This window comes from Balaenoptera borealis, assembly GCF_965194805.1.
Source record: "Balaenoptera borealis genome assembly, chromosome: 10".
Classification (NCBI taxonomy): domain Eukaryota; kingdom Metazoa; phylum Chordata; class Mammalia; order Artiodactyla; family Balaenopteridae; genus Balaenoptera; species Balaenoptera borealis.
Window position 1 is genome coordinate 112,674,685 of NC_138874.1, and position 19,517 is coordinate 112,694,201.

At 46.5% G+C, this 19,517-nt stretch overlaps 2 protein-coding genes across 3 annotated transcripts in view; one reads left to right on the forward strand and one right to left on the reverse strand.

Moving 5' to 3' along the window:
• Window positions 1–19,517, forward strand: part of DOCK1 (dedicator of cytokinesis 1) — a 526,335-nt gene that overhangs the window by 32,676 nt on the left and 474,142 nt on the right. For both annotated transcript variants that reach the window (XM_082406605.1, XM_082406606.1), the window contains exon 2: window positions 19,104–19,187. In XM_082406605.1, coding sequence (XP_082262731.1) covers window positions 19,104–19,187 — 84 coding nt within the window. The remainder of the gene's footprint in view (window positions 1–19,103; window positions 19,188–19,517) is intronic.
• The window catches only part of INSYN2A (inhibitory synaptic factor 2A), a 242,293-nt gene that overhangs the window by 12,004 nt on the left and 210,772 nt on the right, over window positions 1–19,517 (reverse strand). The window lies entirely within an intron of this gene.

Consider the following 19,517-nt stretch of genomic DNA (forward strand, 5'->3'; position numbering starts at 1 on the left):
TTGCCTTGGGAATCTGTAGAAGTTAGAATTTCCTTGGTGAAAAAGGAAATTCCCTTGGCGACTCTCTGTCAGGAGTACTCCCGTTTCTAAGCTGGTACCTTAGAAGCAGAGCCTGAGGACGGGATTCTGGTCAAGCGGCTGAGTGAGGGTGCTCTCAGGAGAGGCCTGAAGGTCAACAGGGAAGCAGACAGGACAGGTGAAGAAACTCCCAGTGTGAAGAGTACCGCTATCTGATCCTCCTGAGGCACGGGGCCTGGCCTTCTGTGTTCTGGTGTCAGCCTGTCCCTGGTTGGGGTCAGCCTGGGTGGAACGTCCTAGGTGTTTTCTGGCGAGGTGCCCCGCAGAGCAGCAGGCAGCCTTTGGGAGGGGCGCCCTGCATCCTGAGTACTGATAGCCCCCACCTGAGCGGCCGGGGATGTGGTACCTGAGGTACCCGGGTCTCTGTAACCTCCCCTCCCCGACCCTGTGCCTCTGCCCGGTGTACATCCCGCCGGGCTCCAGGGTGGGGACCACCCGGCCACGGGACGGCCCTGTACTCTTGCCCATCGTGCGGGGGAACCCACCGTGCTTCACGAGAAGGTGAGGCAGGAGCCCAGGTCCCTACACACGTATGTATTGGCTAAGGTTATTTTTATTTACAAATTTTGAAAAGCATACATGTTTTGCATGGGTCAGATTTAGAAGAGTGACAAACGCACGCAAGGTGACAGTGGACGTTAGACAAGACATTCATTTACAAGCCCATCCCACGCAGCTGCCTAAAGGTGGTGCCATCGGGACTTCCCTGGCGGTCCAGTGGTAAAGAATCCTCCCTGCGGTGCAGGGGACGCCGGTTTGATCCCTGGTTGGGGAACTAAGATCCCACATGCCACGGGGCAACTAAGCCTGCGCGGCCACAACTACTGAGCCCTAGCGCCTCAACTAGAGAGCCTGCGTGCTGCAACTACAGAGCCCGCGCGCTCTGGAGCTCCCGCACCACAACTAGAGAGAAGCCCACGCGCTGCGACCAAAGATCCCGCACGCCGCGACAAAGACCGGACGCAGCCAAAAAAAAAAAAAAAAAGATAAATAAATAAATAAGAGCACTTCAAAAAAAAAGGGGGTGCCGCCTATCGAAAAGTATAACTATCCAAAGAAAGATTGCAAGTGTTGACTCTAAGATTCTTATAATACTGGGAGGGAAGAAGAAGTGAAAGCATCCAGCATAACTCAGGATTTGAGTGGAAAATAGTTTGCCACAGATATGCTCCCTTCCTTGGAATAATTAAAACTCTTAAAAAAAGAAGAGGCTTATAAGTCTATTTATCTAGGGTAGCACTGCTGCTTATTAAAGATGAAATGGTCTCCAACTTTCCCTAGCTTAAAAACTAAAAAAAAAATATATATATATAAATTTTCTATTTAGTATAGATTTATTATATCTAGTATTAAAAACTAAAAAGTGTGTATAAACTCTATATACAGGTTAAACCTTTCCTACCTGCCGCAGCATCAAGGCTGATGCCCTGGAGACTGGGAGAGGGCCCTCCAGTACCAGAGATGGAGCAAGAAGATTCCAGTGCCCGGCTCTGAGGGCCAGCACACTGGACCAGACGCCCCGTTTCCCCAGAGTCTTAGCCTCTTAAGCCACCCGTGATTCCTGCATCCAGCTATTCAGCTATGATTAACCCCAAACTTCCTGCCCCTGCAAGTGTATCAGCTCCTCTGGTCCTTTGATATTCCATCCTCTCCCTCACAAGGGACGCTGGCCCCTGTCCGCCGTCCTGAGGTGGAGGCTGTGTGCCTGTGTGGCTTGTGTCTCCGCACCTGGTCGTCAGAGCGGCTGAGGCATTGCTGGTGCCGGCGGGAAGCACACCCAGCCGGTGTGCTCGCCAGAACCCCTGACCTTCACCCAGGCCTCCCTCCCACATATGCCCTTCGGCCCTGACCCTTGTGCAGTCAACAACCTAGCAACTGCACAAGGCGGTCCTGAATAGGTAGGTGGGTGAGGAATGTTCCTATGATGGGATCCATCCTTGCAAACCCCTCCTCTCCCCAGACCATCGGTGCTCCCGTTTTACTTCAGAGGAGCAGGGCAGAACTGGGACACGGATGGATCTCTCTGTGTGATGAGAGCGTGGGGTATTGAATGTCTTTTTTGTGCAATAACCATAAATTCATGTTAGGAAAATGTAGCAGTTTGACGGATGCGGGAAGGATCTGGAGGGAAAAGTATTACTAGAGAATACTTCACCTAAAAAGGACTTGGTGACAAGGTTTGCTTGTGACAGTCTTTGTGTGATATTAGATGATATTTTGTGTGGCTTTTGTTTTGACGTCTTTCCGCCTGGTTTTATGAGAGCTATTCAGGGAGCGCCAGAGGGAGAGTAGCCAGGGCGGAAGAGCCGTGTCCAGTGGCCCGTGTGGGTGGTCCTCCTTTAGAACGTCACCCGGATGTTTTGTAGCAACACACACGCCAGTGTCTGACTCCAGGCTCCAAAACGCAGTGTTCCCCTCCTTCTAGCTCTGTGACTTTGAGCAGGCAGCTTAACAGCTCTGTGCCTCTGTTTCTTTACCTGTGAAATGGGAATGGTAGTAGTAATACCTCCCTTGTCAAGTCTTGAGGTAATTGTATTAGGTCATCCTTGAGAGACTGTTCCATGGTCATGGTTGAATAGCTCTCATTACAGTTTTTGCTGGTTGTGTCATTTGGACACCTGGTTTCCCATCACAGGTCTGTGGCAGGGTGTGTATCAGTCACGGCTCCATTTTTGGCTGGAGGGAGACTGTTTGAGATGGGGAGCCCTTCAGGGTGGAGGAATCTTGTCTCGTTCGCCTTGTGAGTCTCCACCTGCCCCATGGTGCTCACCTGGCACCTTGGGTGGTAAACATTCCTCGTTTGCTGGACGGGCTGATAGTCTTCGGGGTTCTGGTGAGTGCTTGCTTGCAGGGTGACATGGGGAGGAAGTTTCTCCTCTAGACTAGGGTTCTGTTCATGGGATTGATGAAATTGTTATTTCATGATGCCTCAACGGCATTCTGGAGTAAGGGACGTGGGGCCTTTGATGCTGTCCCCGATTGTCCCTGTCCCTTGGAAGCACAGTGCGGCTGGCTATAGAGCAGGCGCTCCACAGCCCTTGTTTGTGAAGCCGCAGCATAGTTGCTCTTTGTTTGAACAGCCAGGGAGGGCGTTCTCCCAGCCAGAGGTCACATGATGCCCGTGGTGGTCAGTTACGCAGCACACCCTCCGTCCCTGTTCTTTGCTCAGAGCTTTATATGAAGAAATGGGGACGCAGTTAGTACCCACATCTTAGTGTGGGGTGAAGTGAGGAAGTACGTGGAGTGTTTTTAAAATTAATTAATTAATTTATTTTTGGCTGTGTTGGGTCTTCGTTGCTGCGCACGGGCTTTCTCTAGTTGCGGTGAACGGGGGCTACTCTTCCTTGCGGTGCGTGGGCTTCTCATTGTGTTGGCTTCTCTTGCTGCGGAGCACGGGCTCTAGGTGTGTGGGCTTCAGCAGTTGTGGCACGTGGGCTCAGTAGTTGTGGCTCGCGGGCTCTAGAGCGCAGGCTCAATAGTTGTGGCTCGCGGGCTCTAGAGTGCAGGCTCAGTAGTTGTGGTGCACGGGCTTAGTTGCTCCGCAGCATGTGGGATCTTCCCGGCCCAGGGCTCGAACCCGTGTCCCCTGCATTGGCAGGCGGATACTTAACCACTGCGCCACCAGGGAGGTCCAGTACGTGGAGTCTTAAATGGAGTGTCTGCTGTTAGTAAGTGCAGAGTGAAACTTAGCTATGATGGTGGTGGAGGTGGAGATGGTGGTATTGGTGGTGCTGGAGTGTTGGTGTCGGTATTGTTAGTGATGATGGTCGTGGTGCTGGTGGTATTGGTGTGTTGTTGGTGATGATCATGGTGCTGGTGAGCCCCCCATCTTTCTCACTGGAAGCCTTTGCGGCAAAGCCCTCATGGGAAGAGTGTGCTAGGGTATACCTCATTGGCAGTTGGGATTTTTCCTGGGAAACTGCTTTGGTGGAGGAAGTATTTTGGGGTTGGTGGGTGTTGTGGTTTCTCGGGGGTCAGGCGTGGTATTATCTAGAGCCTGCTGTGGTGAGCGACAGGGAACAACAGGGAATTGCAGGGAAATGAGTGTTTTCTGATGTCAGATGTGATGGAGCTGTAAAAGTTAAAAATGAAACAAGTAGAAATGGTGGGGAGATGTTCAGTTTTTTGTTCAGTGCATTATAAAAAAATACTGAGTGGATCCTGTCTGTTGAGTGTAGTGGCGGACACACTGTTGCGTGCACATCCTGGGATGGATTCTCTCCTGCCTTCCCTTTATCTTCTTCTGCTTTTGTCCTATTCAGCAGCAGCTCTATAAGCAAGCATATAGGTTTTTATAGCCTCTTGCTAAGTATTGCTCATCTCTTGCTAAGTGTTTCTACCATGGTGCAAAAGCAATTTTATTATGTGAGGCTGTATTTTTCTAGTCAATTGAAATGACTATTAAAATATAACATCGCAGTCAGGCTCGCAGGAGCTCTGCTGGAGAAGCACTGCCTTTGCAAAATGGGGCAGCTTCGTCCTGGAAAAAGAACCCTCCTTGGGAGCCAGAGCCAGACTCACAGGCCTGAAACCTGTGCAGTGACACAAGACCTTGCACTTACTTCTTTTTCTTTCTTTTTTAAAAAAATTATAGTAAAAAGTGCATACCGTAAAATTGATGAATTTAGCCATTTTTAAGTGTCTAGTTTAGTGGCATTAAGTACATCCACACTGCTGTGCAACCACCTTCCCCATCTATCTCCAGAACTTTTCCATCTTCCCAAACTGAAACTCTGTACCTATTAAGCAACAACTCCCCCTCCTCCCAGCCCCTGGAAACCACCATTCTACTGTCTCTATGAGTTTGACTACTCCGGGAACATGCATGTAAGCGGGATCATACAATGTTTGTCCTTTTGTGACTGGTTTATTTCACTTAGCATAATGTCCTCAGGGGTCATCCATGTTGTCTCATGTGTCAGAATTCCCTTCCTTTTTGAGGCTGAATCATATTCCATTGGATGGATGGGCCACATTTTGCTTATCTGCTCGTCCATTGATGGCCACTTGGGCTTCTTGCACCTCTTGGCTATTGTGAATACTGCTGCTATGAACATGGCTATACAAATACCTGTTCAAGTCCCTGCTTTCAGTTCTTCTGGATATATTCCCAGAAGTGGAATTGCTGGGTCAGGTGTTAATCATATATTTAATTTTTCAAGGGACCACGAAACTTTTCCACGGCAGCTGCATCATTTTATATTCCCACCAGCAGTGCACAGGGGTCCCAGTCTCCTTACCAACACTTGCCTTTTTTTTTTTAAAGATAATAGCCATCCTAATTGTCTTAAAATGTTTAATCATTTTTGAATCAGGGACTTCACACTTTTCCTTGCATTGGGCTCTGAAAAGTGTGTAGCCAGTTCTGCTGGGAAGGCACCCTGCCTCGGCCTTGCTGGGTGTTCTTTGGACTTACAGCCACGTTCAAGAGCATGAAGGTCTGGCCAGGTGCGGGCTTAGCAACCTGATGGGGAGGACAGAGGCTCGTGCTGTCTGGGCCTAAAGCAGCTCCTGCAGGCGGGTCTGGGGCAGAGGAGAGCTCTGAGCAGTGAATGGGCGGGCAGGGGAGACCCTCCCCATGTGCACTGGTTTGTTTCCTGCCTCGTCTTGGATCTGCAGTCCTGCCTGCGGGTCCACGTCACATAAGGTCTGTGAGCACATGCTGGGGTCTGCTTTGTGAAAGGCAGCCCACCTGTACACACCCCTCAGTGAACATGCTGCCTTCTCCCCCTCTGTGCACTGTTCATGGAGGGCAAATGGGTCAAATGATTAAGGGAAGATTGGTCTTGTGTCCTCGGGGGACTTGAACCTCACACTTGATGGCTTCGGCTGGAGGAAGGCCTTTGGATCAGATTCATCTACACACCTGAGAAGACAGACACGAGAGGCAGGTGGCCCAGGTCTGGCCAAGTCAGGACCCTCGGCTCCCTCCTTCAAGGCAGTGCTGGGGCACTCTCCGCTCAGGCCTCTTCTTCTCGACGAGGGTCAACACCAGGGTGACCAGTGAGGGGCTGGGTTACCGGGCAGTGTCTTTTCCACACCCAGAGCCAAGGGAGACCTGCCCAGTCTTGCTGCCCCCAGAGCCCGTCCAGGGCGTGTGGTTTGCTAATGGGCCTGAGTGTGCAGGTGCCCTGGGCAGGATCATTGGCACCATTTGCCCAAGTGAAACTGTGCTTATTCTGAGCGTGTGGTCAGACCTCCAGGACACGCCTCCCTGCTGAGGCTGTTAGAATGGAGGTGTTAGAAGCTGTCTCTGCCGGCTAAGACCCCAGTCTGGTCCTTAGTTTCTAATGTGAAATAAATGCAGACAAAACTGCAGTGTTTTCCAACGGATTTGGGATTCAAGGAGTAGTTTTGCCGCCTTGAAAACCTGTGTTGATTTGTTAATGATTCCCTCAGTCAACATTGGTGTCACTCTGGGCGCCAGGCAGTGGGAAGCGAGGATGCAGAGATGGAACTGACGCAGGGCAGGTGTGGCAGGAGTTGGCGAGCAGAGAGGTAAAGGGATAAACGGTCCTGTGGTGTTGTAGAAGAACTGCTCGTGGGATGGGAGACCAGAGGAGGGGGCCCTTCTTCAGGCTCCCCGTGACAAGCATTTACTGGATACCTGCTAAGTGATACGGGCTTCCTGCAGTGAGTAGCAAACGGGTGGTTTTCTGATGGCGCTTCGTCAGGGTGGGCAGAGGGCACTCTTGAGCTCCTGTGAGGGTCGCTTAACTCCCTCGCTGGGTGAGAAGTGACGGGGAAGCTTTCCTTACGTGTGATGGATGAAGTGGAGGGCCAAGCCAGGTGAAGAGGGGGAAGAAAGGGCATTCCAGACAGAAGTAGGCTTTGGGACAAAGTCCTGGGGTGGGCAGAGGGCTCTCTTGAGCTCCTGTGAGGGTCGCTTAACTCCCTCATTGGGTGAGAAGTGACGGGGAAGCTTTCCTTACGTGTGATGGATGAAGTGGAGGGCCAAGCCAGGTGAAGAGGGGGAAGAAAGGGCATTCCAGACAGAAGTAGGCTTTGGGACAAAGTCCTGGGGTGGGGTGAGGGCTGTGGTGACCCTGTGGTACGGTGACCTGGGAACCCCTCTGCTTACATTTGCACAATGGCAAAGGCTTCCCCCAGGTTGACTGCTAGCTTTATTTGTGATATTATTATTTTTGGCCATGAAGAAAAACAAGTTAGCCTTCTGGAATGTTCCTTTTGTCTTTCCCCTTTATTCATCACTGCTAATATTAGATTTGAAAAAATGAGAGGAGAAGGCATGGCCTCATTCTGCAAAACCAATCAACGCTTAAGCCCAGTAAGAGGAATTGGGGCTTGTGTCAAAGAGACGTTATCGTTGAGAATCACAGGTAAACAGGACTAAGCTCAATTCACTCCTCTCCTTGTTTATGGTGTGTCCCTGGTGGAGGGGACCTGGCTCATTTCTGTCTCCCCAGGTCCCCAGGCCTGTGTGTGTTTTCACTGTGCCCTTTAGGCAGAACCAGTTTGACCAGTGGGAGGAAGTTGCAAGTCCTGGCCAGGTCTGTAGCAGAGAAATAAGACATGCATCAAATCAGACCAACATCGGAGGGGTCCAGGCTCCTGTCTTCCCCATCGGGAATCTCACTAGACCAGCCCCTGGTTGTCCAGTGCCCTGGGCTCACATCCCACGTGGCTGGTGGGTCTGCAGTGCCGTCTTCAGGGAGCCTCATGGTGTTTGCCCAGCCCTGTGGGGTGAGGTCACTGTAAGGTCTCATGGCTGCGGTGGGAGTGGGGTGGTGGAGGGGGTATGGGGTGGGTAAAAGACGAGTTGTTTCACTGGCATATATTTTCCCAAATTGCAGTAACCTTTCTGCCTGAAGAAGGATGATTAAAGAGTTTAGATCTCTCCTCATCTCTTCTCTGCATCTCTTTGTCGCTGAGCAAAATGAAATGCAAAAAGAGATAATATTCAGGTCAGCTAAATGTCTTCTGATTTGTGGGTGGATTTGCAAAGACCATCAATAATGAAGTCAATGGTCTTCTCCCCTGGCACTGACTTTATGAAAGACAAAAGTGTTGAAAAGTGGACTCATTTTTCGTGTCACGGAAAAGCAATAAAGTCCAAACTCATCCACAACCAGTATATTTCCTAAGAAACCTGCATATTTGGGGCACTGTGACCCTTTGGATGAGATAGAAATGAGATAGTTTCTGACTCGTTGTGGATAAGGCTACAATGATACTTTATTCTAAAGAAAGATATTAAAATATCTTTGAATTATGCTGTCAGTTCAGTGAGAATTTGACAGAAGACTCTTTTATGTATTTCTTTTCACGATCTTATCTTTGCCATCCCTCACACCTGTTTCCATACAAAAGGCAAAAAGAAATAATGAATAACCAAAGACGGTTCCTTTATCTTGCTATGCCCCTGCACCATTTCTTTAATTATTTGCATGAATTCCGTGATTCTAATATCCAACATTGCATGAAATCTTGCCGCAGGGAATTTTATTGGCAGAGAAAACAATCTCTCTATTCCTAGGAAAGAAAGAGATGAACCCCAGAGAAGTAACTTGTGACTTTGAAAGTGGTATCCTTTTCAGAAATGTGGGTATTCTGTCAGACCCACACTCATGCATGCAGCTGGAGGTATCTTTTGACCTTGAGCCCATCACCTCTAGTTTTCCTATATTTCTCCTTCTGGTTTGAACCTGATGTTTTGAGCCAGGTAAGGGCAGCTGCTACACCCACTGGGAGTTTGTATGTTTCGCAGCTCACAGAAATGGGGGATGCTGGGTCCACTGGGAATTTTCCTCATTTACTTTAGCAATCTTTCTTTTTATTCATTGCATCTTTTTTTATTATTATGGTAAAATAGACATAGCATAAATTTACCATTTTTACCATTTTTAGGTGTACGGTTCTGTGGCATTAAGCACATGCACATTGTTGTGCAGCCATCACCCCCTTCCATCTTCAGAACTTTGTCATCTTCCCCAGCTGAAACCCTCCACCCATTACACACTAACTCCCCATTCCCCTCCTCCTCAGCCCTTGGCAACCACCATCCTACTTTCTGTCTCTATGAATTTTAAGAATTCTAGGCACATCACAGAAGAAGAATTATAGAATATCTGGTCTTTTGTGTGTGGCTTACTTCACTTAGCATAGTGTCTTCAAGGTATCCTGTGTCAGCATTTCCCGCCTTTTTAAGACTGAATAATATTCCATTGTATGTATAGACCACATTTGATCTGCTGATGGACTCTTGGGTTGCTTCCACATTTTGGCTATTGTGAATAATGCTGCTGTGAACATGGCCGTACAAATATCTGTTCAAGTCCCTGCTTTCAGTTCTTTTGGCTCTATACCCAGAAGTGTAATTGCTGGATCATATGGTAATTCTAAGTTTAATGTTTTGAGGAAACATTAAACTGTTTTCCACAGTGGCTGTGCCATTTTACATTCCCACCAGCAATATTATAAAGTTTCCAATTTTTCCACATCTTGGCCAATACTTTTTCTTTTCTATTAAAAAAAAAAATGCCGTCCTAGTGAATGTGACGTGATATCTCGTAGTTTTTAAAAATTTATTTATTTAATTTATTTATTTTTGGCTGTGTTGGCTCTTCGTTGCTATCTCGTAGTTTTTGATTTGACTAGTGATGTTGAGCATTTTTTCATGTGTTTATTGGCCATTTGTGTATCTTCTTTGGAGAAATGTTTATTCAAGACCTTTGTCCATTTTTGAATTACATTGTTTTTTATTATCGAATTGTAGGAATTCCTTATATATTTTGGTTATCAATTCTTTATCAGATACAGGATTTGTAAATATTTTCTCCCATTCTGTGGGTTGCTTTTTCTTTCTTTTGATAGTTTCCTTTGGATGCACAAAAGGTTTTAATTTTGATGAAGTCCACATCTATTTTTTTGTCATTGTTGTTGCTGCCAGTGCTTTTGGTGTCATAGCCAAGAAATTTCTGCCTAATCCAGTGCCGTGAAATTTTTCTCGTGTGTTTTCTTCTAAGAGCTTTGTAGTTTTATTAGCTTTTATGTTTACGTCTTCTGTCCATTTTGAGTTACTTTTTGTGAATGATTTTTCATTCTTTCACATACAGATACCAGTTTTTCCAACACCCCATTTGTTGAAAAGATTGTCTTTTCTCCAGGTCTTGGCACCCCTGTCAAAATAATTTAACCATATATGTGAGAGTTTATTTCTGGGCTCTTTATTCTATCCCATTAGTCTGTATGTCTGTATATACTGCACAGTTTTGATTCCCAGAGCTTTGTAGTAAGTGTTGAAATCAGGAAGTGTGAGGCCTCCAACTTTGTTCTTTTTCAATATTGTTTTGACTATTTGGGCTCCTGTGGGATGGATTTTTCTATTTCTGCAAAAATGTCATTGGGATTTTTTTTTTTTTTTTAAATGGGTGAGTGCTCGCTCTAGAGAAGGGTTTCTTTTATTTATTTATTTTTTGGCCACACCATGTGGCATGTGGGATCTTAGCTCCCTGACCAGGGATTGAACCCATGCTCCCTTTAGTGGAAGCTTGGAGTCTTAACCACTGGACCACCAGGGAAGTCCCTGTCATTGGGATTTTTAAAAAAATTTTTTTAAATTTATTATTTATTTATTATTTTTATTTTTGGCTGTGTTGGGTCTTCGTTTCTGTGTGAGGGCTTTCTCCAGTTGTGGCGAGTGGGGGCCACTCTTCATCACGGTGCGCGGGCCTCTCGCTATCGCGGCCTCTCTTGTTGCGGAGCAGAGGCTCCAGACGCTCAGGCTCAGTAGTTGTGGCTCACGGGCCCAGTTGCTCCGCGGCATGTGGGATCTTCCCAGACCAGGGCTCGAATCCGTGTCCCCTGCATTGGCAGGCAGATTCTCAACCACTGCGCCACCAGGGAAGCCCTGTCATTGGGATTTTAATAGGAATTGCATTGAATCTGTAGATCTCTTTGGGTAGCATTGACATCTTAACAATATTAAGTCTTCCAGTTCATGAACATGAGGTGACTTTCCATGTATTTGCATCTTTTGATTTCTTTCAGCACTGGTCTGTTGTTTTCAGTGTGCAAGTCTTTTGCCTCCTTAGTTAAGTTTGTTCCTAAGTATTTTACTTTTTATTTGTTTTATCTTTAAAAAATTTTAGAGACAACACTTGTAGCAGCATCCTTAGGACCAGGCTCTAAGAATCTTCCTTCCCTTCCCTTCCCTATCCTGTTCCTTTTCCTTCCTTCCACCCATGTTAGAGTTACTGCTTCCCTTCCCTTCCCTTCCCTTCTTCCCTATCCTGTTCCTTTTCCTTCCTTCCGTCCACGTTAGAGTTCCTGCTGTGAGCCAGGTACTGTTAGGTGCTGGGCAAAAGTAAGGCTGATGGTGAAAGCGGCGCTGAGAAGTCATCATGGCTCAGGCCTCTGGGAGGCTCTACCCCTGCCCCAAAATCAGAGAGGTGGAAGGACTGGGCTGTGGGTCATAGAAGCTGGTAATTGAGTGGGTGCCAGTCCCTTTTTTACAATAAACTTTAGGAAGCCCAGCCTCTAGCTCTGATGTAAGGTGGGAGCTGCTCCCTGCCCAGAGTCAAGTTCAAGGTTGTACGTAAGTGTTCTGATTCTTTCTACACTGTTTTTCCTGAATGGGTCCAGTATGTGAAAAGGTTGTTCCTTAGAGACCAGGCTGCGGAGTGACTTTACTCCCTGGGGCTGCATTGTGCTCAGCCCATCTCTGCAGCACCAGCACCAGCCCATTGCTGGACCAGAGCAGGAGCCAGATAGAGGCTTGGGAAACACTGTATGTCTGTGGTTGGCATGGACTAGATAAACACGTGTTGGGCTTGTGAAACTCGAGGAGAGCAAGACAGACAGCCCCTTAGAAGGAGGCCCTGTGGGGGGCACAGCCAGGGTCCATGCCCCGTCCCCTTAAGGACACGGTCTGCATTTTCCCCAGCCCTACGAAGATGCCTGCTGTTGAACATTTTTTCCCCACTGAGGGCAAGACAAAGGGAATGAGATCACAGAGCCATTAATTTTCACAAATTGACTTTCTAAAAGAATTAATTAACTTTTAAATTGCTACTTGAAATCCTGAAGTCATGTTTCAGGGGAACAGTGTGTGGAATAGAGAGAGAAGCTCGGAGCTGAGCAGATTTTGAGAAGTGATGTGTGGTCAAGCCCATGCCTTTGGTGCGTTAAGGAGGCTTTGAACCCGAGCACCGATGGTGGATTATCTCATTAGATGGAAGAAACCCAAAGCAGAGCTGGGAAAGCTAATATTGTGTCTCTCTTTCTTATTGATTGAATAAGTCTCGGTCTCCTGGATCTGTCTGTAGAGGTCAAGATCATTTTGAAAAGGAACACATGATACAGTGTTTGCTTTCACTCTGTTGCAAACCTCACAAGAAGGAATACTTTGTGGTCTGGTTAAATGCAGTGAATTTTTGTTGAGTGCCTGCAAGGCATGGTGTTAGCTACTGTGGAAAATCCAGTGATTAACAAATGTTTACTTTCCCCAAGGAGTTGGGTCTGGAGGAAGAGACAGATATAGATAAGTAACCCTCCAAGGCCATGGAGTGTCACAGAGCTCATAGGAAAGTTGGGAAGCAAGCAATTAATTCAGGTGTGCATGTACCTTTTTTTGGTCCGGGGGAAAACGTCAGAATTCAGTAAGGATCTGGAAAAGGATGTGAAGTTAAAGGCAGCCCTTGTAGACAAGTGGGGTCTTCAGAGGGAGTGGGGAGAGGGGCATTCCTAGTGGCAGGAGCAGCTTGTGATAGGCCTGGGGTGGGGGGAGGTGGAGCTGGACGAGGGGGAGTCGGGGGAGACGAGATTGGAAAGGTGGACTGAAGTCAGATCCGACAGGGCTTTGAATGCTGGGCTGGAGAATTAGCCATTATTCAGAAAGCCAAGAGAAACCACGTAGTGTTTTGGAGTAAGATTTAAGGAAGGTAACTTTGGTGATGGAGTGGAGATTTTATCTAGGAAACCAGCTGAAGTATTATTTTTCATCTCAATGAGAGATGGTGAAGGCTTGGGTCAGGAAGAGTGGTGTGGTGGAGACAGTCTGGAAGGGACACCCCAGGGTCCCAGGGCTGCTGTCATTTGCTGTGCCTCCTTGAGCAAGTCATGACTCCTCTGGAGGGCTCTGTGTTTTCATCTGTTAAATGGGCTGATGGACTGTAGTCCCCCCGCCACCTCCCGCCCAATGTCAGAGTAGTCAAGTAGGTTTTTTTGTTTTTCCCTGAATAGGAGTTACATTTCATTGAATTCTTTTTCTGCACCGATTCGGATGATCATATGCTTTTTTATCATTTACTCTGTTAAAGTGGTGAATTACATTAACTGGTTTTCTGGATGTTAAACCAACCTTGCATTTCTGGAATTACCTCAATTTGGGTTCTTCTGTGTAAGGAATGAGAAATCCATCACCATGATGTTGTAGACACTGGTGGATTTCAGGAATGCCCAGGCATATTTGCCTGTCGGGGATCCAGGCTGGATGTTGTGATCTGTGGGAAGCCATCAGGAGGGCAATGTGAGGCCCAGAGAGGGCGAAGTTTGAGGAAGAGACCCTGCAGGGCTTTGGCGTTCTGGCCTCTCATCCAGGCTGGCCCTCTGGCCCTGTATAGCCCCTCCACTGGCTGCTCGTGTATGGGCCGACTCTGAGCTGCTATAAACCCTGATGAGGGAAGTGGGAAAAATTTTATCTTCACCTCCTAGGACTGTCGTGAGGGTTGAATTAGCTGAACACGTGAAGCTCTTAGCCCGCTGGCTAGCCCAGGGAATATACTCGGTAAATGTCAGCCACTATCATTACCAGCATCGTCACCCTCATCATCATCACTGTCACCATCATCATCATCTTCATCTGTCGTGTCGTCACCGTCAGTGTTACGAATCATCTTGGTGTAAATGGAAGCCCTCCTGTATGATTTACGAGCCACAGTTCTTCCCTTACGTTCCTGGGCAGCCGTTTTTAGGGTGTTGAGGAGACTGAGCAGAGGAGATGACTTTGGCTTTTCAGCATCTCTGATGCATCTGAGCTGTGAGAAGCACTGACCGGAGTGTTTATTTTTTATTTTGGGAAGAAAAGATCCATGTGCTTCCTTTACTCTGTGCTGCTGCCGGCGCTGCCAGAAAAAAGCTACCCCCCGCCCCCCCACCCCCACCCCACCCCGAAACACGCCATCTGGGGAAAGAAGCTTCGAGTTGAGTTCATCTCCACATCCTTTCCCATTCCACTTTTCACATGAATAACACGTCAAGCTTGTATGCCGGACTCTGCGGTCCAGGATTGAGAAATTCATGTGAAGGTGCATTTATACCCAGTGGCGCCGTCTCAAGCCAGGCTGTTGAGAAAGGTAAATGGCTTTGAGGAGGAGGAGTTGATTAAGGGTACACCCACCAGCCAGAGGGAGGTGAAGGCTGCTCTCTCCAAAGATGTGAATGGGGGCGTGATGACCGTGTTCTCTCTTTTTTTTTAAAGTAAAATATTGGTACATTTATTTATTTATTTAGAAAGGGAACGCTATTTATTTATTTATTTTTGGCTGTGTTGGGTCTTCGTTTCTGTGCGAGGGCTTTCTCTAGTTGTGGCAAGCGGGGGCCACTCCTCATCGCGGTGCGCGGACCTCTCACCATCGCGGCCTCTCTTGTTGCGGAGCACAGGCTCCAGACGCGCAGGCTCAGTAGCTGTGGCACACGGGCTTAGTTACTCCATGGCATGTGGGATCTTCCCAGACCAGGGCTCGAACCCGTGTCCCCTGCATCGGCAGGCAGATTCTCAACCGCTGCGCCACCAGGAAAGCCCAAGTAAAGACATTTTTAAAGCCAGATGCCATCTGTCATCATCATCCTTCGTGAAGGACACGATGCCTCTGGTCTTTCTCGTCTCTGCTTTCACCCCCTCCCCCCCCCCCCCCACACACACCAAAAAGGGGCAGCTTCGAAAGGTCACATAATCAGAATAAGGCGTAGCCTTTTACATTGAATACTTTTGGGCTTATTTAAGAAAAATTCACTGCATTGTTCTCATTTTTCTATCACCCAAGAATCGGGGAACCTCAGCCTCAGACTTGTCAGATTCAGATGCTTGCCACCCTGCTCAGCAGTGAATAAATCAACCACAAAATAACCACTTTTAAATTGTTTGCAACATTCCTCCCTGCATATGTGTCCTATTGCTGCTGTAACAAATTACAAACTTAGGGGTTTAAAACAACACAAATTTATAATCTTACAGTTCTGGACGTCAGAAGTCCTAAAGTCAAGGTTTCGGCAGGGCTCTGTTCCTTCTGGAGGCTCTTGGGGAGAGTCCTTTCCTTGCCTTTTCCAGTTTCTAGAGGCTGCCAATACTCCTTGGCTTGTGGCCCCTTCCTTGCTTCCATGGTCACTTCTCTGGCTGACTCGGAGACTCCTGTTGTCGCTTGTGGAACTTTGTGATTACATTGGACCCACCTGGATAACCCAGGATTAGCACCCCCATGTCAAGATCTTTAACCTAATCACATCTGCACTGGCCCCCTTTGCTGTGTAAGGGAGCATCCTCACAGGTTCCGGGATTTGGACGTGAACGTCTCTGTGGGCCATTTTTCTATCTACCACACTTACCCCTCCCTCCCACTTCCTTGTCCAATAATTTGTATAGTGGAGTCTTTTAATTTGCATTTAAATGTGGGATCCTTAAGGCTGGGGACTGGGCAGCCATTGTCGTGGTCCAAGCTCTGCTGTGTCATTTGGGGCCACGTGTGTAAACCCTCGGAGGCTCCCTTTCCCTTCATCTGTGAAATCATGAGTCTTTAAGCCTCATTTCATAGTTAAATTTGAAAAGTCTCTATTCTTGTATGAGATTTTCACAACTGCTTTTCTCTGCCTGCTTCAGAGATGGAGGGGCCACTACTTAAAGGTTTTTGCGTGTATGCCTTACAAATTCACATGGACCTGAATGTATTTACAGTGGACTTGTCCATTTTATTTTATTTGTATTGTTTTTGACGTGTTTATTTTTTCCGCATCTGTAATAGAATAGGCATGCTAGCCTATTAAGGATGCTGTTAAGAACGATGATAAATGCATTTACGGTTCCTAAAGGCTTTGAAAGGGGTTGTGCTGGGCTGGGAGAGGCTGGCATATGTTCTGAGCTTTCTTTATCTAATGCTGTTATTTCTTGTTAAAGATTCACCATAAAATGCTAAATAAACTTAATAACTACTAATAACCATTTATGTCAGTTGACATTTAAATTTTATGAGTTTGGGTGAAACTCAAACTCAAATATAGGAAACAAAACTCAAATATAGGAAAATACCTGTGAAAATAGAATTTTCTATGTATATATGGTTACTGATGTTTTATTTTATTTTTGTAACATCTTTATTGGAGTATAGTTGCTTTACAATGGTGTGTTAGTTTCTGCTGTATAAGAAAGTGAATCAACTATACATAAACATATATCCCCATATCTCCTCCCTCTTGCGTCTCCCTCCCACCCTCCGTATCCCACCCCTCTAGGTGGACACAAAGCACCTTTGTGAACATGTGATAGTCTGCTAAGTCTTCGTGGCAGTAAAAACAAAATACCCTCAAACACAGTAAGAGCTTTTACAATTTACTAAGTGTTCACTGCAGGCAACACATTGCATCAAATTAACAGATCCATTTCTTTTTTTTTTAATTTGGCTGCGCCGGGTCTTGGTTGCAGCATGCGGGATCTTAGTTGCGGCATGCGGTATCTAGTTCCCTGACCAGGGATCGAACCTGGGCCCCCTGCATTGTGAGTGCAGAGTCTTAACCACTGGACCACCGGGGAAGTCCCAGCATTGTTTTCTTTTTTTTTTTTTTATTTTATTCATTTTTATTTATTTATTTATTGACTGCGTTGGGTCTTCGTTGCTGCGTGTGGGCTTTCTCTAGTTGCGGCGAGCGGGGGCTACTCTCCATTGGGGTGCGCGGGCTTCTCATTGCGGTGGCTTCTCTTGTTGTGGAGTGTGGGCTCTGGGCACGTGGGCTTCAGTAGTTGTGGCTCGCAGGCTCAGTAGTTGTGGCTCGCAGGCTCTAGAGCGCAGGCTCAGTATTTGTGGTGCGTGGGCTTAGTTGCTCTGCGGCATGTGGGATCTTCCCAGACCAGGGATCGAACCCATGTCCCCTGCATTGGCAGGCGGATTCTTAGCCACTGTGCCAGCAGGGAAGTCCCACCAGCATTGTTTTCTTCAAGATACAAAGTACACACACCATCCTATGAGGTAGATATCAGTCTCCTTATTATACAGATGGGGAAGCTGAAGATGCGCAGGATAGGGCATTTGCTGGAGGTCACCCAGGTCTACGTGAGGAGAGGTGGTACCCTGCCCCTTCTGTCTGCTTCCAGAGACCACAAATGTAGCTTGATTATGGAGCTGGCGACAGGAAGTGTGCTGTGTTGCTGGGTATTTTTGCAGAAGGGGTTTGAAAGAGCCAACACATGCTTGCACTTGGCTCTCTGGAAGACGTGACACTGGTGGGAAGACCCCTTTGGCAGGGGAGGAATAAGGAGTGACACACAGATGTGGCTTCGTTCTTTCAAGGAGAAGCAGTGACAGGGACCAGGAGTGTGTGGTTGGAAGGAGGGCCAGGCGGTCAGTCAGATGATGGAGGCCCCCCCATGCTTGTTGGAGAAGTTTGCACATGATGTGACCGGGGAGAACTCCAGAAATGGACACAGTAATGGTGCCCGTAAAGGACAGCCTAGTCCAACCGGGTGTTCAGGATGGATGGATGAGAGTTTGATCCTGATTGATGAAAGGTTTACGATGAATTTTGCCTCAAGTCTGACATCTTTTTAGGGAGAATCCACTGGGAAGGAAAAACATCACTGTATTTATGGGCTAATTGAATATTTGGGAGTCATAAGCAGTGTGATAGTTGCCTTTATCTCCATGCTTGAGCAAAAGTATGGCCTGAATTTAATGGAATGACTTTTACATGCTTAGCTAGGAGGAACAGAATTGCTTTTTTTTTTTTTTTTAAATTATTTATTAATTTATTATTTATTTATTTTTGGCTGCGCCGGGTCTTAGTTGCAGCATGAGGGATCTTTGTTGCGGCGTGCAGACTTCTTAGTTGTGGCATGCAAACTCTTCGTTGCGGTATGTGGGATCTAGTTCCCCGACCAGGGAATCGAACCCCGGCCCCCTGCAGTGGGAGCATGGAGTCTTACCCACTGGACCACCAGGGAGGTCCCAGGGATTTCAGACATTTGTTGCATATTGTCAGTTTGAAGGATTGCTTCCTAATATTAGACATATTTTTTTGCCTATTTGATTGCGTAGTAGCAGCATTGGCTATATGGTAATTTAAAGAATCAGTTTGGTTTTCAAAAAATATTCAGTCCATGTGTCATTGATTTACAGATAGGAAAAAGTCATCTAATGAAAAAAGCCTGTTAATGGAAATATAAGATAGTATATGAAGTGATAATTGAAATGGTGTTGACAAAAGCTTTAGTTTTCTTTCTATTATAAACATTATTCCACCATAAAAAGAAATGAGGTTCTGATACATGGTACGATGTGCATACACCTTGAAAACATTATGCTAAGTGGAAGAAGCAGACACAAAAGGATAATAATGTATGATTAATGGGGTGGCTGGAGTAGTCAAATTCATAGAGACAGAAAGTGAGTTACAGGTTATCAGGGGCTGGCGGAGGGAGTGATAGGGAGTGATTGCTTAATGGTTATGGGGTTTCTGTTTGGAGTGATGAAAAAGTTCTGGAAATTGATGGTGGTGATGGGAGAGCAACATTGTGAATGTAACTAACGTCACTGAATTGTACACTTGAAAATAGTTAAAAAGGCAAATTTCACATCATATGTATTTTACCACAGTAAACCACTGATGGTTTTCTGGCGTTATGAGTAGTTATGAATTTCTTCTTCTTAAACTGAGGACCCTTGAAAAAAAAGCCTCCTTTTGTGGGTATCAGAGAGGATGATCCAGGCAAAGACTGAATATTTCAGTCTTAAAAACGGGCAGAAACAATCCAGCATAGTTACCTTTACTAATATCTTCTTACCTCTTTTTCCTCTCAACAGCTTTTTATAACTATGATGCCAGGGGAGCGGATGAACTTTCTTTACAAATAGGAGACACCGTGCACATCCTGGAAACGTATGAAGGTGCGTATTTATTTTGGTGTCTTTCCATTTGTAGTTTTGTGCAGTTAGTACATTTTTCAGTGCGTAATGGGCAAAGCATTACCCTGTTAGGAAAGCGTGTATGGTTCGTTTTCTTGCACGATAGATGCCGTATCGGGAAAGGGCAGTGGTGAGGTTATCTGTTATTTAAATCTTTTTTTTTTTTTTTAATTTAAGGTGAACTTAAAACTAAATTCCTAAACTTTTAACTTCTCAAGTTTTCTGTTGAAATAGTTGTTTTATTGTTAAGAAAAAAACCCCCATTGTTTCCTTTTTTGCAAATGTATGTCCATCTTGACTGTTAATAACTGA